The 26,619-nt window shown below is 46.7% G+C and overlaps 1 protein-coding gene across 3 annotated transcripts in view; it reads right to left on the bottom strand.

Moving 5' to 3' along the window:
• The window catches only part of RPRD1A (regulation of nuclear pre-mRNA domain containing 1A), a 346,882-nt gene that overhangs the window by 105,220 nt on the left and 215,043 nt on the right, over nucleotides 1–26,619 (bottom strand). The window contains exon 7 of one of the 3 annotated variants that reach the window (XM_078687586.1): nucleotides 8,247–12,633. The exons of 1 other annotated variant lie outside the window; for it this stretch is intronic. In XM_078687586.1, coding sequence (XP_078543712.1) covers nucleotides 12,622–12,633 — 12 coding nt within the window. In that variant the 3' untranslated portion in view covers nucleotides 8,247–12,621. Of the gene's footprint in view, nucleotides 1–8,246; nucleotides 12,634–20,478; nucleotides 20,611–26,619 lie in introns of those variants that run through there. One more of the 3 variants, XM_078687585.1, reaches the window with a different exon arrangement.

Genomic DNA, 26,619 nt, shown 5'->3' with positions numbered 1-26,619 from the left:
AGGGGATCTCTGTGTAAAGTCATAATCTAGTGAATAGAATGGCAAGCCCATCCAAAAAACAACCCGGCGGTGGAGAAACAGACAACACCACTATTGTGCGAACAGATTCCGCAGCGAAGGCTGCCCAACCTGAGCATCTGCTCTGGCATCAGAATCCAGACAGTAATGCTTAGCAAAGGTGTGGACCGACTTCCAAGTGGCCGCCCTGCAGATCTCCGCAATGGGAAAACTTCGAAGCAAAGCTGTTGTAGCTGCTTTGCCCCTGGTAGAATGAGCCTTCGGCTTACCCCCTAAGGTCTTATTCGCTTTCTGATAACAGAGCTGGATACATGACACAATCCACCTAGAGATGGACTGTTTCGAAGTAGCCAGACCAGTCCTAACCGACCCATAGTTGACAAACAATTGGTCGGATCTACGAATACTCTTGGTCTTATCCAGATAGAATTTCAACATCCTTCTGACATCCAGGGAATGAAGAGACCGTTCCGCTGGAGTGGAAGGATTCTGGAAAAATGTTGGTAAAGCTATAGTCTGATTAACATGAAAATCAGAAATCACCTTGGGAAGGAACTTAGGGTTAGTACGCATAACAACCTTAGCAGCATGAAATACAGTACAAGGTTCCTGGCAACACAATGCCTGAATTTCACTCACCCTGCGGGCCGATGTAATGGCCACGAGGAACGCCGCCTTCCAAGACAGGTGCTGCAGTGAAGCCTTATGAATAGGCTCGAAAGGTTCCTTCATCAGCCTGGACAGCACCACATTCAGTTCCCATGAAGGCGAAGGAAGCCAAACAGGAGGGAACACCTTCTTCAACCCTTTCAAAAAATCCTTAATCACAGGAATCTGGAAGAAGGATGCCTGCGAAGGGCATTTTCTGTAAGCAGTCAATGCAGCCAGGTGAACCTTAATGGAATGGAAATTAAGGCCAGACTGAGCTAGATGCAGAAGGTATGAAAGAATAACATCCTCCTTGCAGGTCGTCGGATCATAGTTCTTAGACATGCACCAGATGCAGAATCTCTTCCACTTGTATGCATAAGAAGTCCTAGTGGAAGGTCTCTTGGCTTCGTCAGTATGTCCATACAATCTGCAGGGAGATTCAAATGGCCATATTGCACTATCTCAGGAGCCATGCCGCCAAACTCAAAGACGAGAGATTGGGGTGCACCATCTGCCCCCCGAACTTCGTGAGAAGGTCCTGCCGGCATGGCAGCCGAATGTGAGGAAGGAGAGACCGGTGAAGCAGGTCCGTGAACCACCACTGCCTGGGCCATTCCGGGGCAATCAGGATCATCCGCGCCCTGGACTGGGTCAGCTTGATGAGCACCGCCGGAATCTGGGGAATGGGTGGAAAAGCGTACAGAAAGCTGTTCGACCAGCTGATCCATAGCGCGTTCCCCAGAGTCCCCGGCTGGTAATACCTCGAGGCGAAGTCGCGGCATTTGCTGTTTTCGGCGGTGGCGAACAGATCCACTTCTGGAGTGTCCCACATGACGAAGATGTCGTCGAGCACCTCGTCTTTTATGACCCACTCGTGGTTTTCATGAAGCAACCTGCTGAGGGCGTCTGCCTGAACATTCTGCACACCTGGCAGATGAGTTGCAGTTATCGTCAGTCCTCTGGCTAACAGCCAGCGCCAGATCGCCTGCGCTTCCTGTGACCGTGTGCGCGATCTCGAGCCCCCCTGCTTGTTGAGGTAATACATCGTGGTCGTATTGTCCGTCTGCACAAGCAAGGAGTTGGTCTGGAAGGACGGATGAAAGGCCTTCAGTGCCAAGTGAACAGCTCGGAGTTCCAGGAAATTGATGTGATACGTGGACTCTGCCTGAGACCACGTTCCCTGGATCTGTAGATGGTCTGAATGCGCTCCCCAGCCCAGTAGAGACGCATCCGTAACGATAGTCTGAGTCGGGATGTCCTTGTGGAAAGGAACCCCTCCTAGGAGATTCTCTGCCGAGCACCACCATCTCAGGGACTGTTGGGCGTGAAGAGACTTGCGTATTGATGGAGGCTCCCAAGTACTGCAGGCACTGCACAGGAATCGGGACAGACTTGGACAGATTTATGTGCAACCCCAGACAATTCAGCAGGACGGCCGTCCTGTTGAAGTGCAACTGCGCTTCCTGGAAGGTGGAGGCTTTGATCAACCAATCGTCCAGGTACGGGTAGACAAACACCTTGTTCTTTCTCAGGTGTGCTGCTACCACAGCCATGCATTTAGAAAAAGTCCTGGGTGCAGACTTCAATCCAAACGGTACTACGGTGTACTGATTGTGATTGGTGCGGACGAGGAAGCGCAGGAACTTCCGATGTTTCCGTGCAATGGGCACATGGAAGTACGCATATTGCAGATCTATCGCGCACAGCCAGTCTCCTCTCTGCAGCGGAGGATAAATCTGGTGCAAAGACAGCATGCAAAACTTTTCCCTGCGAATCCACTGGTTTGCTTGTCGCAAATCCAGAATGGGTCTGAACTCGTTCTTGTCCTTCTTCTGTACTAGGAAGAAGCGCGAGTAAAGACTCTTTCCCCTTGGAGACAGAGGGACGTCTTCTATCGCCCTCTTCCTTAACAGGGTATCGGCCTCCGCCTGGAGCTCGCGCAGTTGGAACTGCGAGCCAACCGGTGGAATTGCTGGAGGCGGGCTGGTGAAACGAAGACTGTATCCATTGCAAACAATATTCAGCACCCACTTGTCCTGAGTAATGTTTCTACACTCTGCCAGGTAATGTTGAATGCTTCCCCCCACCGGAGCGGGTAACGGATGAAGGGGAAGTAGCACCTCAGGGCCTAGACCCAGCCGGGCCTTTGGTCGCGGAGGAAGACTGCTGACCACCTCGGCCCCTTTGGCGCTTTTGGAACGGTCTCCGCTGGAACTGCTGCTGTTGCTGTCCAGCCTGTCGACCTTGCCCTCTGCCTTGCGCCCCGTACCGCCTCTGGAACGGGCGGAAAGTCTTTTTCTGTTCCATAGGCTTTTCCAACCCGACAGCCGTCAGGGTTGCCGCTTCCGCCTTCATGCGGGCCATCTCGTCGTCCGCATGTTTCTCGAAGAGGGTCTCGCCCGAAAAGGGTAGGTTGGCAACTCTCTGCTGCGCCTCGGGCTTCAAGGATGTAATACGTAACCAGGCGTGGCGCCTCAGGTTGACCCCATGGCAGTACCCGTGGGCTGCCAAGAGGGAGGAATCCGCAGCCGAGCTTATCACCTGGTTGCAGACCAGCAGTCCTTCAGTAAGGATCTCTGGGAAATCTTCCCGTTTCTCCCGGGGAAGGTGTTCCGAGAACTATTGGAGGAACTCCCACAGAGCCCGAACGTAACGTCCCAACAGTGCTGCGGCACTTGCAGCCTTTATTGAGGTGGAGGCCATCCCGCAAACCTGCCTGCCTGCCAAATCCATCCAGCGGCTCTCCTTGTCAGGAGGTACTGTCGATGACGGGGTGGTGGCGTGCTGTTTTCTTCGTGCCGTCACAATTACAGAGTCCGGCACGGGATCCAAACAAAGAAACGGTAGGTCCGAGTCAGGAGCCTTATATTTCTTCTGCAGCCTTGAAGGTGCCGATCTCGTAGCCGCAGGGGTGAGGAACAGCTCCATGGCAGGTTCCACCAGCCCAGGCACCAAGGGCAGCAAAGGGCGAGATAACTGCTTCTTGTGCAGAATTTCGAAAATGACGGAAGTCAATGGCGCGGGCACAGTGAGCGTGATGCCCAGCTTAGTCGCCCCTCACAGCAACATGTCCTGGAAGGAGACTATGTCGTCTACTGGAGACACCCTCGTCCGAGGGGAGTCCGACAGAGTAGGTGAATAGTCCCCGGCACTGGATGAATCCGTGTGGCGGGACCTTGACCGGTCCCTCCTGTGGCGCCGTCTGGATCTCGTAGAAGAGCGACGGCGACTCCTGGATCTATCCCTCAATCTAGAGCGAGATCTCAACCTCTGCGGCCTCAGACGGTCCACGGGCCGTAGCGGAGGGAGCTGTGGAGGCCGAAACGGGAGCCTAGGTTGTGGTGGCCCCGTAGGCGGCGTCGGTCCTTGGGTAACGGAGGAGGTGTAGGTGACCTCGGCTTGGAGGGCGAATAGACTTGCGAGTGCTCCGAGCCTCTTCCACTCTCCTTTTGTTCGCCTGACCTGAAGGGGGGAGACCTCGAGGCCGTACCCCTGATAGCCGAGCGACGACGCCGCCGCGACCGTGGACTAGTGGAAACCGAGGACTCAGTCCTGGCTTTGGAACGCCTCCTGGAAGACTATGCTTTCCTCCTCGACGCTGGGCGCCTTTTCGACATCGATGATCGCCGTCTCGACGTCGATGATCGCCTCCTCGATGTCGATGATCGCCTCCTCGACGTCGATGATCGCCTTCTCGACGTCGATGATCGCCTTCTCGACGTCGATGATCGCCTTCTCGACGTCGATGATCGCCTTCTCGACGTCGATGATCGCCTTCTCAACGTTGAACGTCGAGTTGATGGTGAGCGGCGGTGTCGCCTCGACGGCGAGCGCCTGCGCCTTCTTGAAACCCGCTCGACGTCGATGATGGCTCGACGACGAAGCAGTCCTCGACGTCTACCTCGTCGGAGGCCTCGACGTCAATCCCCTCGACGTCGAATATAGACGTCGCTTCGACCCAGAGCCCTGGGGTGACGGGGAGCAGACCGTGGTCATTCCTCTCGACGCCGACGTCGAGGCTATTGACGCCGACGGGGACCGGTGGCGTTTTCTGGCCTTCTCCTTACTGGGGAGCCCCCCAGAGGCTGAAGCACGGGCAGAGGAAGAGGTCCTGTCCTGCCCAGACCCACCTGGACCCTGCTGCTTTCTTTGCTCCAGTCCTTGGAGCCTGATCTTCTGTCCGTCTTTCACGGTCCTGCTGGAGAACTGCTGGCAGATCTCACAAGTCCCAGGGACATGAGAAGAAGGGAGACACAGGATACACACCCTGTGTGGATCTGATTTTGCCTTCTTCCTGGCACACTCAGGACATTTATCAAATAAGGAAGGCATATTTGACAAAAAAGCGGCCAAAAGCACCAGAAAACTCCAGCAAAGTGAAGAAGCAAAAATACGTCGAGTGAACACACTAACACTTTAAAAGTGCCAAAAATTACACAAAACACCCAAAAAGGGAGAGCTCAATGCTCTAGGGTCCTGCTAGCAGGAGCCGGAAAAAAGAACTGGAAGTAAAAGGAGTGGGCTGTGCATGCTGGGATACCGAGGGTCTCTAGAGAGTTCCTTAAAGGCACGGTATCCCTTTTTCAGACACATAATGGCAGCCTTTGCAGGCTTGTCTGTCCATCCCTTCCTCTCTATCATTTCAAGGACTTGGTGAGGGGAGGAAAGTTTCTCAAAGGGGGGAAACTTGACAGATTGTGTTAAATGTGTTAGCAATATCCTTGGCATTTCTAGTTGAAGTACTGGACAGTGTAGCCTTGTAGGTACAGGCTGCATTATTGTCTTCAATTTTCTCTTAAGTGTCTATGCAGGACGCAATGAAGACCGCTTAAGAGATTATTTTTGATTGCTCCGCGGTCCACGCACATGGGCGGGACTATTCACTAGATTATGACTATAACAGATACCCCTACTACAGAAACAGGATTCCCACAGAGCTTCCTTGTACCTCCTTGCCACAGACCAAGACACCACTGAGCAGTCATAGGCTTCTGCCATACATCAAGGAAGGGCTCAGTCAAAGCCTCAATAAAAGGGATAGAGGAAGGAGAATGGAGCACCTCAGTCAAGATGTTAGACTGCTGCCTTCCTGATTACGGTGTGATAAGAGGTCACCTCCTGCGTTGGGAGACCTTTCGGAGATGAGAAATCCCATTCAGGAGAGGTATCCAAGTCACTAGCCTCCTGCAGACCTTTGAAATCCTGATACGGATCAATAATATCCCCTTCCTCAGCCTCTTCATGCTCCTCTTGATATTCTACCTCTTCTATCAATCTCTGCACCTTTCTCAGAGATCTGATCCTTGGAACAGGCATCAGTGGCACCAGACGTGGTGCCGGTGACTTCGGAATCGGTGTCGAAGGGAGATCTACTAGAACAGTAGTCAACGTCAGCCGATGTAGAGTCGGCACCGGTTCCGAACCAAAAGGTAAGATCCATCCAGTGGCACTCGCCCCTCTAGTGATTGTATCAGCATCGGGAGAGGCCAACTCTCTATAGCCATCAGCATAAGAGGTGTCTGAGGGACAGGAGGTGGCAAGCCTCCCAGGGAATATGCCAACGGAACCGTGGGGCCAACAGGCCCTCCAGTAGGGTTTGCTGCTCTAGCAAACAAGCTAAACCTTGCATTTTAAAACTGACGGATCCGTACCTGGAGTCTGGAAGGCAGGATACACCGGATCTGAGACTGCTCGAGAAGGCAGCACATTCGGCTCAGCTTGTGGCGCTGGAGATCCTGTAGCAAGAGGTGGAGTGTTCTGCAACTGTGGAGGCGTCCCTTCTCTTGGAGCCAGTGGAGTCACCGTTCTCGGAACCGGGGCCGGAGTCACCTCAGGAGATGGAGAGATTTTATCCTTCCAACGATGCCTGGGAACCAGGGATACAGACATTGGTGTCACATCCTTCGACGAGTGACGCAGAGACCCATTGAGTCTTTTTTTTGTGTTTCGTTGTCAGCCTCGAAGTATGCGGGGATGGCGACTTGCAGCAGGACCTCAATCCTCTTCAACCCCTTCTTTGTTTCATGGCTTTAGCCATGAACTATTTGGCCTTCCTCCCCTGCAGCGCTTTGGGATTCATGCGTCTCCCAACATGAACACTCCTCAATATCGTGGTCCGATGAAAGATACCACAAACATTATTCATGGGGGTCAGTGATTAGCATTTGACCCCCACAATACCTGCATGCTTGAAACCAAATTTTCTCAGTAGGCATTGTCGCTACTACAAAGACACTATGACTTGTAACAAAGAAAATCCCAGAAACAGAGAGCCCAGGGAAAAACCGTTACGCGTTGATGGCGTGGAAAAAAGGGAACGGACGTCAGCGTGGCGACGAGTTCTTCTTATGGCTCCAATGAGTCAGCCCATAGTTGCATGCGGAGCCATACCATTGTGACGTCCTCGTCGACGTGGGAGAGCGGAGAGAAAAGTTTCCGTGGAATGCTGTGCATTGGGTTAACCCATGAGCTGAGGAATCCACAGGCAGATGTATCTATTAGAAATAAAGTTTAGCTTCTCGCTTTGATGGTTTTCTGGTGCATCTCAAAGCATTTGTTGCAGTACTTTGAAGCATGCTTTATTCAGAGGCACGAAGGCAGATGTGTGGACCTTCGACTAACACTTGGTTCAGCCAGTCGGAGACATACATTGCACACCATTTGAAAAGCTGCCCGTGTCTCTTGTCTTACGGTTCTCTGGGCTGTCTAGATTCTATAAGGAGCCCTGGCACTTCCAAGCAGGCCCAGCAGCTGCAGCCCTATCAGTCCAGTGAGATGGACGCAGCCACACTTGGGCTGTAAGCCAACCTCGAAGCAGATACAGACCCCTGACTGGGGAAAAAGGCGTCCAGGGTATTTGCACCTTACTCCGCCTGATGCGTTCATCAAGACAATAGCAGCCCAATCGGGCTGTTGCATTCATGGTGGTCTTTCTGGTTCCCACATGGATTATGAGACTGGCGGACTCTCTGTAGCATGAGTCCCTCCTGGCTTAGTTCTCATTCAGTCAGCGTTTGCTGGGTGTTCCACCGTCACAAACATGCTGTCCTTTTCCTCCTGAACAGTCTCAACTCCTGCAAGGCAGACTCCTTCCCACTATCAGCAGCCAGGTAGTCTTCTAGACACTAAGCAGACTCTCAACTCCTCCAGCAGAAACTGATGTTTCAGGAGATGTTTCCTCATCTCATGCAGACACAAGCACTGGTCACACAGCAGTTAAAATCCTGGCCCACTGATATACCTCCATAAAAAAATTGTTGTCCAGCGATTTTTAATTTGGATCATTAGGGAAGTAATTTAGCTTGGGTAGACATTGCTCATCGGGGCCAAATTTTTATGGGCAACATTTTTTTAAATTTGCAGATGTGTTGCAGTGTTGATGTAATATTTCAGAAACCATGGGACCCATATACTTAATTTTGGTGTCAAAACATAAGTTCGGGCGGTCAAGTAGTCTTACAGAGACAGAAAGAACTCCTCAGAGCAACCCTTCCTCAATGTTTTTGTTTACCCTTTTATGTATACACAAAACAATGTATATGATCTGAATATGAAAAAAAAAATGTTTATCACTCCTGTTTTAGACACATTTTCATAGTTCACTTTATTTGTTTCAGCAATCGCTCGTGGTACATTTGCAGAATGTTGAAAATTTGAGAAGAGCATATCGACCGGGCAATCTTTTGTAGCACAGGATTTGCATGTACTTGTAAGTTCTGTGGGTAGAGGCTTTAGAAATTTGGTAGGTTTTAGCACCCCATCATTATCTTCCCAACCAAATTCACATGGATCTCACTCTATAGATGCATGTATACATCTTCTGTTCAAGTAGAATGGTATTCGAATATATCCACGCACAAAGGATGTGTTCCATTTTTCCTCATAGTGTCATCACCCATAAGCATTTGTGACTAGATAAGACCACGGGGTACCTCGGAGTTCAGTTTCTTGAACAGAATATGAAGCGGGATGAAGTGTCTTTTCTTGCCTGTTCCTTAATTTATCCATACTTCTGATAATCCTTGACTTACAAACATTGCAACAAAACTAAGTAGCACAATAATAACATCTGTGTCATTTGACAATACTAATGACTCAACTGGAACCATTTCGAACAGCACACTCAAAATTTGGCACAACAAAAAGGTCAGCATCCTCCAATTTGCAGTTACGTTCTTGAAAAAGATGTCCCAAACTCTTGAATATATCTCTCCAAGCACCAACTCCTCATTGACAATTTTTTCACTTGCAATAATTGGATATTCAGCGTTCACTGAAGCATCAGCAATGTTTTGGCAAGTTAACATCTCCAAGCTCATCTTATTCGATGTTGATAACCAGAATTCATCAAGTTGCACAGGTACAGCTGTCGAATTTTTGATGCAGGCAAGGTCAATTGTTCAACTTAAAGACATTTGTCTGATTGTCTCACATTCGTTGACAGACAGCTCAAGATAAATGTTAAAGAGAATGTGCAGGTCTTGGTAGGTGCACACTTACTTTCACATCTGTAGAACAGTCTGAACGACCACTCCGAAGTTTTGCACAGATGAAATCATGACCGTTCACAATGGTGATATATAGTACACAAACAAAAGCAGCATTAAATGAGGCCATCTTTTCAAATTGAAATTCTTCAGGTGATCTTTTTTTTATAGCTCTTTTACAAGTTTGTTCTTCACTGGTTTGGTTGCAGCATCTATCAAATAAAGCACTAGTTAGAAGAAGACCATGCAACAGAATGTCCTTGATAAATGTACCCCTTTTTTGCTACATCCATCTATGTGCTTGCGAACGTTTTTTTTCATAACTAGTTTTGTAGTGGCTGGTTGGACGAAACTCTTACTATGGCAATTCAAGCGTGGAAGTTTAGCTTTAGTGATGTCAAACAGCTTTTTTTCATTCAATACAAATTTCTCCTGCTTCAGTTCTGCGTATAGTTTCAATCCATGTTCCAGGCAATCTAGAAGACATGTCTTTAAAACGTTATCCACATATTGATTGGTCACGAAGTTGTGTAGCAGCACAGGCTCAGTCATTTTAAAAGGGTTTTCTTGCCTCTGCATATCCTCCGTTTCCCACATGTCCGTGGTGAGGGACAGATTCACAAAGGCTCATTAATTTTGAATTTGTCATCTCTCTCTGAAAACATTGTAAATAGAAAGGACTTCATAGTAAATTAGCTGCCATTGAGCAACATAATCACTTTTACATGCCTGACCAACAATTTCCTTGGAGTTTTTCTGTGATCTCTGGATCGCCTGTTCCGGTTTCATAACTGGAGCCACAGCATTGAACCTTCCCTCTCTGTTTTTCATCACAAAATGTCTTTGGATGAATTTTCTGTAGAGGTTTTTTTTTCACCTCTTGTTTCTTCACTCTTTCCAAATACCAGGATCCATATCTCAGGTAGTTTATGCAATTTTATGCAATTGAATTCGCGAAACACATTAATCAGTGACTCCACAGTGTTCATGTGTAGCTCCCAAACACCTTCCCGATCAGCTTGTATCAAGTTTTTCACTAGAGCTATCATATGTAAAACATTTCCCCAGTACTTGAAAAGTTCTGATTTTTATTCACATTCTTTGGCAAACTCTCCAGATTTGGTTTTCTGATTGTGAACCGTGGGTACTGAACATTGCCTGGCTTTGCATAATGTATTTTGATTGAAGTGCATGCTGTGCCTTGTTCACTTCTCAGATAAGATATGCAAAACGTAATTTGTCATTCTTGTTCCAGAAAGCATTCCAATGCAATGTTTCTACAGCCACAAATATGAGGAGCATAACTTGTAACGAATGAACATAATGAGTTCCGCTCAATACTTACAGGACAGTTTTTCTTCCTAAGATTTCCGCCTAAATAAGTGCATCATCTATGTCACCTCCACTGAGGTAACTTCCTGCACACTGCAACTTGTGTCATGTGGAAAACCCCCATCATTATATATAGAACATTAAATTCTACTGGACTGATCATAACAATGTCAGATACAATATGGAAAACATCTCAGAAAATTGGCAGGATAGGCTGGCTTTCAAGCTGAGCACAAACATTTTGGAAATGTTTTAGAGCGGTGTATACTGTTGCGTAATTTGTGACTGGAGATGGTATTACTGGAAAAAACATGCCCTTCTTCAGTAGGACAGTATTCTGGGATATGAGAGCATGATTTCCAGCCCAAGAAGGAACTAGCTTATCTTCATCCTTCAGTCCGCACCGAATAAGAGTTATGTTAAATTCAGTTAAACCAGCTTTGCTGATCGCAGCATCAGGTAGAAGATCCATGCTCTCAGCCACTTTGAAACGTTCTGGTAGACAGAGGTGTTGATGACAGTCATTTTGCACACGTTGGCACGGCAGTTGGGTTAGAAGTTTGCAGTTTTGTTAATTTATGCCTACAGGTGATACAGCTTGCTTTCCAACAGCTACTTTATTGGTATAGTCTTGAAAAAGCATCATGGCAATATCATGTGTGCTAGATGTTCCAGACAAAGAAGAGAGGTCTTCAAAATCAAAATTATGAAGAGCAGCAATTGTAAATCCTTTCTTGGTAAAGTGACTTGTAAGTGGTGTGCTGTCGGATTCACCAGATTTTACAGGACAAGCTGCTAACAAGTTCCTGCTCCGTACTAGGTCATTATAACTTGTTGATGCACCAATCCTATTCATTGAAGTGATTAGCTCACTACGTTTGTGTGGGCAGTCATAATACGGAGCTGATTTTTTTTTTGCCATGATGTAATTCATAAAACATGATTTGGAAAAGACAGTACTTTTGCACAGCATAAGCCTGTCATTTCATGGGACTGTCTTCCACTTCTTCGCTTATGTCTTTGAAGCCATCATCAATGTCAGCTTCTGTTCCGAACTCAGGAACTTAAGTTTGTAACAGTTTTGCTTTGCTGATATTAAACAAAGATGTAAAAAAAATTAAGACAACACCAGGCTTTCCTGTTGACTCCCATGATTTGTGGAGCTCTGGGGCATCACAAAATCTGTCAGCAAGTACAAAATCTAAATCTTTCCGACACTTCTTAAAACGGTTCCTGCTGGTTTTACTGCATCCGGTCATCTTATTTTGGCAGCAAGAACTTCAGAAGTCAAATCAGCTGAGAAAAATATAAGTGGCTCATCCGTTTTGTTAGACTGACAAAAACGAATTCTTCCTCTGATCTTAAAGAGTGTGAACCCATAGCCAGCACTCAAGAGTGGCTTTAAAACCTAATTAGCTTTTTCAAAAAGTGCAAACTTAAATGAAGGCCGGCAGTTACGTTGCTGCTGGGAGCTCATTGTACATTCAAGTTTTCAAATGTATGCACGCATGCAGTTCGGGTCGGCATACAAATCTGATGCAAATACATGCTAATTTCTGTTTAGATCAGCTGCAAACTTCATCTTGAAAGAAACTAGGTGCAGAGAAAAAAAGTTTCCCCTTTTGAGATTCACATACTCTGTACTTTCATCAATCCCTTTGGCCCTTCTTATGGCGATACCACAGATAATGCATTGAGGATCCTCTGATTTCTGATCAATTGTTGGAGATGGATGAGGGGTAGCCATCGATCTTCTAAGTGGACGGGTATTGCGTCTGGTTGCAGTCGCTTTCTCAGAAGACTTGTATTCTTGTTGTGATTCACTGCTTTCTGAAATCTTTTGGCAAATTACTTCAGGGCTTTCTTTCCCATTGTATATGACTTGTTACAATGATAAAATATGTCATCCTCTTCACCCATCAGTTTCAACCTTTTGTGAAATGCTTGCAGAATTTCTGCAGCATCTCAAACTCTCTTCTGTTCAACAGCAGTTGTTATCTTTTCTTTGGGATTAGTTTGGCTTATGACACATTTTTCTTTCTTGAAGGAGACCTCAGATTTTGTAGTTCGCAACACTGTCAGGAGGTAAAGATCCTCTGCTACCACCTGCTTTACTCACGTTTACGAATATGAATCAATAGAAAACCTGAAACAAAAAATATGAAAACAAATTACCAATATGATGCCTGAACATTATAAAGCCTCCATTTTGGAAAATGGCATAAGGGTTGCTCCGATGAGTTATTTTTTGTCTCTATAAGACTACTTTACCCCCAAGACCTATGGTTTGACATCAAAATGAAGTATAAAGGTCTCATGGTTCCTGAAATATTACATCATCACTGCAACACATCCGTCATTTAAAAAAAAAATTAATCCAGAAAAATTCGCCCCAGATTAGCAATGTCTACCCAAGCTAATTTACTTCTCTAATGATACAAAAACACAAATCAAAAATGAAAATCTCAGTTTAACAATTTCTTTACAGAGGTATATCAAGGGCCCGGGTCTAAGTCCTTAAAGAACCCTGCAGAAAACTCCCAACCTCAGTCATGGAACAGGAATAAATTGGGGAGGTTTGGCTCTTACGGTCACACACATTTTCTAGACAGGGGATGTGGACCTACTTACTCAACCTTCAGAAGGGATTTGGGTGGCTCTTTTTAAGTGTCCTTCTCAGACAGCTCTTCTGACCCAGCCTTTATGTAGAGGGATGTCTCTCGTAGCAGGTAGCACTGAGCTGTGCCCGAACTGGAGCACCCACATCAAAGGCACAATGAAGTGTGAGGTTTCTGCAGTCCGCTGCCCTTAGCTTCTCTGAAGCTGTAATCATAGATATTCAAAATGGCAGCCCTGACATAGAAACTTGCACAACAAACTGCACTCCCACCCCTACAAACAACAAAATGACAGTACTCCGGAAGAAATAATCAACAGACTTCATGGAATTTCTAAGGGAAGCCCAGTCTCCATTCCCGTCACTTCAGGTCTGTATGTCTACCCTCCAACCACAGGAATATACAAAACACACTTCCACTGTCTTTGGAAGCTGTACTTCTCCATATTGTGCCGTGTCAAACCATGGGTATCCAAAACGGATCACATTGGCATCAGTACTCAAACTCACACACAGTTTTGTTAAAGCATATGTGCTAAACACTTACTCCACACCCTTGACATACACTAAAGATATCAGGACAAGGTTCTGGCTATTCACATAACAGCAGACCTTCACACAAAGGGGCATGTAGGGCACACTGACACAAAGATAAAAAGGTTTGGTCTCACTATCAATCTTAAAACAAGATATGCTGCCACCACCACTTGTGAATTTATATTTCTTAGTACATTTATTTTTGGTAACTTTCTTTCTGCTGGATAAGACTTTCTGCTGATTCCTTATTAAGCACTTCAACAGGGTTCAGGCTGTATCCAGATTTTGAATATTTTTTTCTTTTTACAATTCAAATTACAGACACTCTGTGGCTGTACTGAAGCACCAGCACTAAAGCCACACAAAGTCACCAACAGAAGTGACAAAAGCAGGTCTGTGAAGGTGTCAATTGACAATGGTGATGTCAGTTCTGCCCAATTTCTTGGGGAACGGGAGCGAATAATCATTTTGTCAAAAAGCAGGGTACTAAACGAACATACCCTCAGCAACCGAATAATTGATTATTCAGTAAGAACACTCACAAATAAACTTTCTCTAATCTATACTCCTGCTCATATATGGCTTATCAACAGTCCCTACCAAAGCAGCATCACACAGAGACACTGGGCTGAGGTATCTGGGTTATTGATCATTAAATGCTTAAGCACAGCTTGTCAAAACTACAACTCATTGGGAATGTTACTTAACCTGGGAATAGAGTAGCAGCATCTCTCTTTTGCTCCTTCCCCAGTTGACATAGCTTGTGTTTAGCAACTGGAGGCTTGACATGCTCCCAGCCCACAATGGAGGTATTGTGCTGCACCAGAGGCATGCAATTTCGCTCAGCTGCTTGAGCAACAGACATTTGGTGAAAAGCCTCAAATCTGGAGACCCTCGCCATAGCTTGCACCCAGCTTTCAGAATCCACTGCACAGTAGTCCCAAAAGTAATGGCACAGCAGTCCTGGCTCCACTGATCTTTTGGCTCACGATCATCCAAAGTGGGCTCTGTAAGGCCCAGTGAATACAGGAGGCATGCTTGGTTAGAGAGGAGGAGCAGACTAGGCAGGCACTGCAGCACAGCCTATGCACAGTGGAGCAGCCAGACACCTGCAGAGGAGAAAAAAGGTATAGGGCTTACAGTACCCTACCTAGAGTTCTGGGAAACCCCAAAACTGCAGAAAGGGATGTACAATACAGGTCAGGATTAGAGAATTTCTCCCCACCCTGTTCAAGCTCATCAGAAGTGGATTTGAACAGGTACTGCCCTTAAGCCTGCATACAGGAGCAGAATCAGGAGAGCAAACTGATATACCAACCACACAGCTACTGTTGGACAACATTTGCAGGAAGGCGCTTGCCAACTAGGCCATTATTGTCCAATTAGTGACCCTTATTACTCTGAGGTCTGGTGAAATACACACCAACATAGTAGCTTGGAAGCATCTAATATCTGGGTTTCTGAACACAAGTGGCAGCTGCCTTAAAGGACCTCTTCTACATGCTACCTCACCAACCAAAATAAGTGAAATGTTCGATTAAATGCTAAGGATCTGCTAGGATAGTCACAGAGAATTGTCCTACGTTTTGCACACAAGAACACACACACCCCCGCCCAAGTCCCAGATTCATTGGTTCACGATAGGGTGAAGTCAAAGGGAGACTTTGGTTCATTCAATCTTAAAAATTAAACATATAAAATGACAATGTTTCAAGGAAGAAGACTAGTACAAACATCTTTTCCCAAGAAGTCGACTATCATCAGATTCACTTAATACCATCCAAGACCACAGTGACACTCCTATAAAAATGTAATGAAGGTAATTATCTTTTCTGACCTGAAAATGCATTTTCTGAAACTGAAAGGACAAGTGGGTAACATGAAAGGACTAAGAATTTTCAATCTGAAGAACAAAATGCAGAACTACTGGAATAAGAGAAGGATCTTGAAAACAGGTCATAAATAACAATGCATTTGCCAGGGGCGGCCCTAGAAAGCAGAGGTTTTGATATTAGATCAAAATAAAATAAATACAATAAAAAATCGGTCTGTGAACTGCTCTATGAGATTAGAGACAGACTGGAGGACCCTTCAATTTGCCTGGATCGCACATACAGATAAGATGGAGGAAGTCCGTGCTAAAACAGCGCTCCCAGATATACTTACGAAGCTGCACATTCTTATGTTTTAAGAAGAAAACACATCTGAGAGTGCTGCATGGGGGGGATTTAACACTGCTACTTCACTACTAGGCCAGGCTTTCAAGACTCTTGAGAAAAAGGGGAGAACTGAGAACTAGCTACCGAGTTCCAGTGCAAATGAGTCATCCCTATTCAGCTTGTCATTTAAGTGAAAGGAGAAGGTGGTGCTGGTGTTATGCTTAGAGGCTAGAGAAATGTGAAGTCCTGAGGATGAAGTGAGCAATCCTAAATTTTTGGAGGTAGGCCCAGGGAATGAAGAGTACAACTTCTTGAGTTTCAGACTGTCAATGTTCAGAAAAGTAGGATACAGCCTTAATCAGACCCCTGCCTGCCGCACATCTTCCACAGAGCCACCACCGCACCCGAGCTACCACGTATCATCAACGCCGCCACCTTCAAATCGAGCACTTTCCCCGACGATTGGAAATGAGCAGAAGTCAAGCCCCTCCTCAAGAAACCCTCTGCAAACCCGACGGACCTGAAAAACTACCGACCCATCTCTCCTCTTCCCTTCACGGCCAAAGCCACCAAGAAGATAGGCAACGCCCAGCTGACACACTTCATCCAAGGAAACGCCATCCTCGACTCCTCCCAAACTGGATTCCGCAGTAACCACAGCACCGAGACCGCCCTCCTCGCCGCCACAGACAACATCCACATGCTCCTCAACCAGGACCACACCATGGCCCTCATCCTACTAGTCATCTCCGCAGCCTTCAACACCGTCTCCCATCGCACCCTCGCAGCCAGACTCCTCGACGCTGGCATACGGGGAACCGCCCTAGACTGGCTCCGCTCCTTCCTCGCTGGTAGAACCCAAAGGATCCGACTCCCGCCTTTCCTCTTCGAACCCACAGCGATCAACTTCAGAATTCCCCAAGGATCGTCGCTCAGTTCCACGCTCTTCAACATCTACATGGCCCCCCTCGCCGCCATCGTCAGACAGCATGGACTCAGCATAGTATCATATGCCGACTACACACAATTCATCCGCTCTCTCACAAAGAACCACAAAGACACCAAACTCAGCTTCCAGGAAGGAATGAAAGATGTTGCAGGCTGGATAAGCAGCAGCTGTCTGAAGCTCAACTCGGAGAAGATAGAAGTCCTCATCCTTGGACCCACCCCCTCAGCTCGGGACAACATCTGGTGGCCCACCGCCCTCAGCAACACCCCCACTGAATACGCCCAGAACCTCGGCATCATACTCGACTCCTCCCTCACCATGACCCGCCAGATCAACATAGTCGTCTCCATCTGCTTCCACACTCTCCACATCCTTCGCAAGACTTTCAAGAGGATCCCCTCCAAAGCCAGAAAGACCATCAGCCACGTACTCCTAACAAGCAGACTGGACTGCAGAAACCCCTTCTATGCTGGGATCACAGACCAGTCCTACTACGCAACTCCAAACCATCCGGAACACCGCAGCCAGACTCGACCTCGGCATCCCACGACATGAGCACATCTCCCAACACCTGAGAGACATCTACTGGCTACCCGTCGAGAGTAGAGTAACCTTCAAGCTACTCAACCACGCCTACAAAGCTCTCCACAACACCAGACCAAAATACCTCAACGAAAGAGTCTCGATCCACATACCCAAAAGAAACCTCTGCTCCACAGACCTCACCCTAGCAGAAACCCCGCGCATCCACAGAACCAGAGCGGGTGGAAGAGCTGTCTCCTACATCGCAGTCAAAGCCTGGAACAAGCTCCTGGTCAACATCAGACGCTCCCCTACTACATCTTCAAGAAGAGCCTCAAGACCTGGCTTTTTTGCTAGCTCGGACCTGCATCCCCCACCCCCAGCACCTGGAGACTCTCACGGGTGAGTAGCGCATTTCACAATTCCCTGATTGATTGAATCAGAGGACACACTAAAAGCTAAACCCAAGCTCCTACAACACCCAATGAAGGTCAGTTGATCAGAATCACCAGGCTAGAAGTAATGGAGGCTAACAGTCCCGATAGCAGTACAGCACTTGTCTACAAGCCTTTCAAAGAATATTGGATCAAATGGAGAACAGCCTCTTTGGTTCCTTCCAGCATAATAACTCAATTTTGAGGTCACAGCAGGATGCACCAAATATTGCGAGTCCAAAGGTAGGCAAACACTCAATCTAATATGGATGAGATCCATTTATATTATTACTCAAGCTGATTGGGAAACTCTTTAAGGGACTGCTGGCAGCCAGACTGGCCCCATTTTTGCCAAGCTTGGAAGATTAAGACCAACATAGCTTCAGTCGTTGGCAGTATGCAATTCAAATAAGAACCTACACTAACAGAATGTGCACAATAAACACAAGAATGCATTGGTGCTCTTGTCAGATGTTGAGAAGCCTTAACCACGTTAACGAGAGCTTTCTGGATTACACACTTACATCAAAATGTCTGGGCCCTACCTCTCAGGACTGGGTTATGACTACTGATAGGAATCCTCACAGAGATTTCCTCACATCCCTTTTCCATTTATGGGGGTAGTAAGCAAGGGTGCCTTTTCACACCACCTTTTTGCTTTATCACTACACAAATATATCGGAATGCCGGTATAGTAGAGATACAGATCAGCTGGACAGAATTATATGTGGAGATAATCTCTTGATGTTTTTATGTGGCTTGCTGTTTTCTCTACCGCCACTGATGAAGGAACTGAATCATACCTTAAAGTTTCTTGGGCCTTGCTGTTTTGGTCCCAAGGACCAAGACATGCACTTCATATGCAGCTCCCTTTAATCATATATCTTGGTATCCAGATGATGTTGGATGTCTCCCTTATGATTCAATAGACCCATATACTTCTCCGACATAACATTCAAAAGGAGTTGCTGGGACGGCACATGGGAGGGCTCCGAAAGATCGGGAGAACTGCAGCAATTAAAAACACAAACCAGCTCATAATTCTATACCTTTTCAGATAGTATATCTCTTCATTTCCCCATGTCTTGCGAAACAATTTGAGAGAGCCTGGAAAGAGGAGATGGACATGATAGATGCAATGTTTGGGGTCACCCTTCCCAGACATTGCAGAACCTATCTGAATCTGGGGAAATCCCATTACATTGTAAGGGATGGGGTGTGGAGGGAGAGAGAATTAATAGCCGCCACTGGTATTTGCTATTGATAAACAATCCAATGGTGACAACCCTTCTGTTGCTGAAAATGAATGGACCAAATCGGGATCTTGCTGGTAATGGAGAACCTTACTCTATCTGATGAGCCTGTAGCTTTTGATACACTCTGGTGTCAGGGGATACTCGTTAAATTAAATCAGGAATCATTTGTGCTCCAGGTTCCTGGGGATTGCTAAAGTCTCACATACGGGCAGGCGCCAGGCAGGGTAGGTGCTTTCGAGCCGGCACCCGAACAGATTCCCGGTAAGGTGCTGGGCTTCTGACGCCATTAGCCCTGGGAGCACTTCTCCTTTACGTAATTAGGTTATTTAGTTGCAACCAAACTGTAAGGGTCACAGGTTGGCCCGTCCTGATTTCACAAAGGGTTCTTTACCCTTTCAAAAACCTTCAATCATGTGCACTATTTATTTTACACTCGATCTTTTGGTCCTCATGAAGTGCCACGGATAACTATGACCGCATGGGTGCGAAACATGTCGACCCTTTAGTTACCCAGGCTCATTGCACCAATTGGGGTAACTGTTAACCTTTTGTTTTTTCATTCTGACAAGGATACCATCATATTAAACATAGTTCTTTGGTAACCCTTAGCCAGTTTTAAACCTTGCACGCACTGACCTACCCTTCACATAGGACTCACACCGGCAAGCACCATATGGCATTTGCAAAAGATCTCCGCTAAAGCGACCCTTCGGGGGACCCGAAGGGCATTTCAGCGCCGGCCCGACGAGGAGCAAACGCATGATGATGAAGCAGGACATCCTTCGGGGTGTGTGAGGGCAACAAGAGGCAAGACGTGTTCTTCCCTCCATGAGTGGGTTCTAGACCTAGGACTCCACCTTTCAAACTCTTCCTACACTTTCTAGTACCCTTTTGAAGTGAGCGGGTGACTTTCTGCACCCCCCCCCCACCTGGAACAGTGTCTACCCCATTTTGAAGTAACAATTGCTAAAGTAGTACATTTGGACAAAATAGGTACTGGGGACACAGGGATCCCAGCGTATAACTAATTCAGAGATTATCTTGCTCATTAGGGACCTGCTCTATTGCTGAAGAGAGAGAGAGAAAAAAGTACATCTTTTCCTTTGCTGCTGGTCTTCTTCTCCAGGTGGGTGGAACAAACATAGCACTGGCTTTACATGTCTGTGTATTGCCGGTCAGTTGGATGTAGGCAATTACGTTTTTTGAAACCAAATAAAATTATTAATCCATATACAGCTTTTTTTTTTACATTTGAATCAGGGAAATCATGCTTTTTAAATGTCTGGACTGAAGATCAATTAGCAGTTTGACAAATATTAAGTACTGGGACTCCCTAGCAGAAACTAAGCACTAGCATCTGACTCATAGAGGGACAATATGCTACACAGATGATCTTTATTTGCAAATGCACTTTCTTTAATGAATAGCACACCCCTTGTAGGAACTTTCTACTTGCATATGATCTTGCCTGTCTGAGAATTGGAATAACAATAAAACTTGTCCATCCTTTTTATTAATTTTATTTTCTGAAAACACGCTCTTCTACTCAAAATGGGAGAGGCAAACAAGTCTATGAGAGATCTTTCTTTCCACTTGAAATCCTGAAACATTTGGCTAAAAGTAAGCGGTCACCTCAAGTTCACTTCATCCTGTAAAAATGTTGCATACAGAGGTTAATACGAGTTCTTATGCATGCATGTTTATACTTCTGTTACAATGTGTCAAAAACATTTCTTTCAATTTAAGAAATATTAAAAGAGAGAATAATTAATTATGAAGCTCCCATTACCTCTCCCGAAAAGCTCAAAGCCACTGAATCATTACTGCTTCAAAGCTGGAGGTTAAAGCCTCTTGAGAAATGGTCAGTTTTCTATTTGGAAGTGGTCATTTTAGTCACATACTACCTGTATAATACGCAGGAGCAACATTTTTTCCAGCTTCCTTATTTGATCTCATGAGGAATCTTAAAAAGCATTATTCCTTGAGTTTTTTGCTGTTTTTGAATGCTTTGATCTAGATATGGATTGGTGCATTTTATGGGAACATTATTATCCAGAGAACTTGAGGGACTGCAACAATAATTTCAATGCCCTCTTGAGCTAGGACTTGATAACTTTAATATTCATTTAATAGATGGGTACAGGGTGAATTAGGGCAGCCACGGCATCCACATATCTACTGCTTCCCACCTAAACACAAGTACTCTGAAAATCGGTTGAACAAGTTACTTACCTTCGGTAATGCACTTTCTGGTAGATATTCAAACAGTAGATTCCTCACCTTAAAAAATTCCAGGAATCAGACTTGAAGCAGTACCCCTGCGCGACAGAAGGTGGCACCTGCGACTCCACGTCGATGTCATCCATGCCGGATGTGACCTGCACAGCTCTCAATTGGCACCACACATGCACATACGCTGACATCAGTTGTTTTCTTGACTCTTAAACGCCCGCAGATGCAGAGTCCAAGTCAAATTGGTTGAGACCAAGGCGCAGATTCCTAGATTGGTATCTTTTTAGGTGATTCAGTCCAGTCCACAAAATGGGGAGGATAGGAGAGTTGGAGAGGAATCTGCGGTTAAATAGAGTCTCTGCCAGAAAGTGCGCAACCAAAGGTAAATAACTTGAAACACGAAAAAGGTCAAAACTAAATTAAAGTCCCCACTGGGGCATATTGAAAGGTGAAGGGGAAAACAGATGTTGTAGTCCTTTAAGGAAACGTATCACAACCAGTGATTTAAACAAAGAAGGCTGGTCTGGCAAACAGAAAAAGGCCAAAATAGCTTTCAACAGCACCCAAAGCATTGCAACGAGTCACCAAGGTCTCTCGCAGCGCGAGGTTTAGCTTGATTGTTTTTTATATACTACATAGGGCATACTTTACCCCAGACCAAATTAACCGGCTCTTCCACAGGGAAGATGCAGAATGCCCAAGATGCAGAGAAAAGGGAGCAAAGTTGAAACACATGCTGTGGAGTTGTCTGTCTTTAGAGAACTACTAGCAGGAAGTAATAGGGGAAGTAGGACGGATTATAGAGCGGGACATATCACGCACACCAGAACATGTCCTACTAAGCATGTTCCCTCACACAGCCAAGACTAGAGTCACCGATAAATTTCAAGCCCTATCATTTATATTGGCAAAAAGCGAGATCACCAGCAAGTGGAAGGCACCGATTGGCCCCAGCCTCCATAAATGGAAGAAAGAACTGGAGAAGTGGGCGTGCAGCGAAGGTAGAATTCTGCTCAGGAATGTGAGAGGAGGGATATGCAGAATTGAACGAGCACAAGCCTGGGAGGTGTTACTGGAAGACATGGAAAACCCTGACCCGGAAGGGGATTCCTCCGTCTCCGAGGGAGAGCCTAGACAGGGGAGCCCTGGGAGGCGAGAGCGGGAAGAGGAAATGGAACCAGAACTAGAGGGGAGGGATCCATAATGATATGGCTATTAAGGATACACGTTCACAGAACCACCCAGAAGGATGTAGCATGATTTCATTGAAGGAGCAAAGCCTCATTGCACGACAGACAATAAGAACAAAACCTCGGACAGCTTGGCATGAAGTAGGTCGACCTACTTGTTTGTGCACCAGGCCACAAACTTGTCCCAACAGTGTATCCAGAATTGATAGAGGAACGTCTGGCTGCCAGGATGACGTCCACGACCTTGGAAGGAAGGCCAAAAGTGTTCAACTGTCGCTACTCAAACTCCAAGTATGGAGGTGGACAGTGCGCAGGTTGCACAGCAGGCCCTTGCACTGCTGCAGCTACAGAAGATCCTCACAAAGGGGAAGCCTCATTAGAGGACAGATGCTCATGCCAAGGAGTTCAGGATACCATACTCTCCCTACCCAATCTGGAGCCACCGAGATGGCTTAGGCCCGGTCGTTACTTATCTTCTTCAGAACTCCAGGCTAGAGTGGTATCGGCAGCAAAGCATACCGGAGACCCAAGTTCCACTCTAGGCGGATTGAGCCTTTGAGTGAAAGCCACTTTGGAAACTCCAACACAGAACTGCTGACATTACGCATTCTCAGCAGTGGCAAACAGACTAAGCCAACGCTCTCCCTATTTTCAGAAATGAGCTTGCGCCACCTCTGGGGACAACCATAACTTGTGATCTGCTATGCGTCGACAACAGAGTTTGTCCGCCCTGGTGTTTAAAGACCCGGCCATGTGCTATATCACCAGGATAATCCCCTGGAATTTCAGCCACGCCCCGAGGAGCAGGGCCTCCTGATACATGGTCCATAACCACACCCACCCTGCTAGGTGCAGCACCACATGGCAGTGATGTTGTCCACGAACACCTGAACCAGCCTCCTTTCTATAGATGGCAGGAAGGTTTTCAAGACCAAGCAGATGGGTTGCCACACCAACATGATATTTGGAGCTGAGACTGTTGGAGACAAGAGGCCTCTGATCTCCACCTCTTCCAGATGGGCTCCCCATCCCAGAAGCGATGCATCAGTCACCGTGGTCAGCTCGACAGGGGGTAAGGCAAGAGATCTGAAGCGGACCCAATCGTGGTCCAGTTGCCATTACTGCAGATCTTTTACAGTCCTATCTGGAATCACAAATTGGTCGGAGAGGTCTCTGTGGTGCTGTTGCGACTGGGACTTTAAATCCCGCTTCAGAGCCTACATATGCCATCTGGTGTGCTTGACCAGTAGGATGTCCCAGTTCCAGTAGCCTCAGAGTCATCCCCACTGAGATCCAGGAAACAGGCTGAAACATCAGGATCCTAGCACAAATATCCTGGTCTCTCCATTCTGGGGGATAGGTGCGAAACTACACTATTTCTAGAATGGCTCAGATGGAAGGGAGAATCTGAGAGAGTCTGTGTGACTTTGGCATGTTTATAGTGAACCCCAATGAAGTTAAGAGGTACGCCGCAGTCTGGGCATGAGTGACAGCCAGTAAACAAGGTAGGGAAAAGACTGAGATCCCAGACCTCCAAAGATAACTGCAAGTACCGCCATGCCTTTCGTGAACACCTATGGGGCACTGGTGAAGCCAAACGGGAGCACAGCAAACTGAAAATACTCCTAGTCCACCGTGAACCACAGATAGTGCCTACTGGACGGGTATGTGAAAACACGAGTCCTGCAAGTTCTACGCTAACATCCAGAATCCACGGCTGAGAGCAGACAAGACCTGTACCAAGGTGAGCCTTTTGAATTGGTCCTTCCTTGGGAAGGCATTTAGATGGTGAAAGTCTTGGTAAGGCATAGCTTGAAGTCCTTTTTCAGCAACTGAAAGTAGTAGGAATAAAAACCACGGCCTACACCTGGCGTTGGCACCCTCTCAATGGCTCATTTGTCCAAAAGAGACTGCACTTCCTGTTGTAAAAGGGACAAATAGTCCTCCGTCGTACATTCTAGGGATGATGGAAAGGGTGGCGGGGTTTGAAATAATGGAAGTGTGTAACCCTCTTGAACGAACGGTAACAGATACTTGTCCAAGGTGATGGCCTGCCAGCATGGCAGAAAGCATCAGACCCTGCCCCATATAGGGTGGCTGTGTGTTGCTAAGGACATGTTGAAAAGGCTTAGAGGCTGGAGGGCAGTTAAATGGGCTGAACGATGCCCTTAGTGCCTGCATGGCATGTGGGAACCTTGGCCACTGCTACGAAAGGGCAAAATAGTCTGCTGCACCCGAGGTGGTGGCAGATGGTACTGAAAGCCCCTACAAAAAACGAACATGAGAAGGCATCTGTCGTGATGCTGTTGACAAGCCAAAGGAACACGCTGTGGCCCTACTGTCTTTAAATCACTTAAACGCAGAATCCGCGTTGTCCTCAAAAAGTTGTGAGCTGTCAAATGGTATGTCCAAGAGACTGGAGTGCATTATCAGTAGGGAACCACATGGACAGCATCCATGCTTGCCTGCGGGTGGCCACACTTGTGCCAATGGCTCGGGCTAATGACTCATTCTGGCCTGTGGAAGAATGTTGGGCTTCCACAGGAACAAATGGAAGGATCTGAGCCACTGAATTCTATAACGCATGCGTGTAGCAAACCCAGGGACATGTGGCCTTAATCGAATGAAAGGCAAGGCTGGTGGAGGAAAACACTGCATCCAAATGTGTCAATCCGTTTTGACTACTTATGAGGAGGAGCCGTAGGGAACGCATTAGGGTTAATTTTACTAACCAAAGCCTGCTTCACCAGATGTTCAGGCGTATGGTGTTGAGTGAGACAGTTTGGGTCCCGGGGTGCAGGGCAATGGAGACGGGCAATCTTTTGGTTGACAGGACCTCCAACCCAACAGGGCTGGGCCCAGGTCCCTAAAAGTGTATTAGTAAGAGCTTCATTAAAAAGAGGAAAGACGCACGTGGGCTGTGTAATCCAGAGAATACTGTATGCAGGCGAAAGTGTTGCAGCCAGCCCCAGGGGTTGTAGGCCAGAAGCTGTGTAATTTTTAATGGTACAATAAAGGTCTTTAAAAAAAAAAGAAAAAAGAGGAAAGACTCAAAATAAGTTTGGCCAAGCTGATAAACTTCAGTTAGGACGTTGGTCTTTACCTCTTGAGTGAACAGCTGGAAGATTAGGCTTTCTGCAGCCCTCAGCACCATTGCAATTGGTACACTCTTCAGTAGCAGGTCCCGGAGAAGAAAACAAGTCAGTGCCTGGATAAGTGTCCAGGTCGCTAGCACCTTGAAAGTCATACCGATTGTCATATATCCTTGGGCAATTATGTCTCCTAACAGCAGTTTTCAGACCAGTGCCAAATATGTCCAGAAGAATCTGAGCCCTCCTATGAGGCAAAGACAAAGCATTGGTATCAGAAATATCGCCTGAATTGGGAGGAATAAGCGGCGCCGGGCACAACCCCAGACAAGGTCAGCACAGTCTCAGAGTCTGACAGCACCAGTTGGCTACCATCATCCGGAATCTGTGAAGTCAATATTGTTGAATCGTGCTCCGTCATAAAGTGTCAAAAGAACAAAATAGACGGAATGCTGGACAAATCAAACATTCACCCCAGTCATAGATCTGGGTTTAAACCATCATATTTTTCCCCCATGCCATTTTAATTTGGACCCAGCGGTATGCTAATCACACTTCACTGTGCGGATCCAGTACCAAAGTCGGAACAGATCGTGGCAAGGACCCAGAGGGCCTAATTGGCACAGGGAGAAGTCCTGCTGGCAGAAGCCTAATATGATGACTGCTTGGCTCCAATGGGCTGGGAGGTGCATCAGGGAGAGCTAGCTTTACAAATAAGAACTCTACCATCTGCTGTGGAGTCAACCCCAGCCAACGCAGGCTGGTGAGAGGCAGTGTCAGGAAGAGGCTCCATGGCACTACTATGTGTGCAGATCCTGGAGGCGTCACTGGGCCTTCTCTGGGGATTTAGAGTTGTGCGACAGGGCCAAGCCCCGCTTGGATTGCTTTTAATTGGACTTAACTGAATACTTGGACCCTGATGACTACTTGTCTCAGGGACAGCTTTGGGGACAGGACTGGTATCTCCCCCATGACTTCAAACAACATGGAGTCTTTCAGTGGCAGGCGACAAACAACTTCCCCTGATCAACCATATACTTCTGAGAAAATTAGTACACATGCACAACAGCTGAACTCTAATCTGTGGGTGGCAAAGATCAAACAGGCCTGGGAAAGAAGCATATATTGAGCTACCCTCAGAAAGCAA

The sequence above is a fragment of the Lissotriton helveticus genome, chromosome 4_1 (genome assembly GCF_964261635.1).
Source record: "Lissotriton helveticus chromosome 4_1, aLisHel1.1, whole genome shotgun sequence".
In the NCBI taxonomy this organism is placed as follows: Eukaryota; Metazoa; Chordata; class Amphibia; order Caudata; family Salamandridae; genus Lissotriton; species Lissotriton helveticus.
The sequence above is the reverse complement of the archived record's forward strand: the minus strand, read 5'-3'. Positions and strand labels throughout refer to the sequence as shown.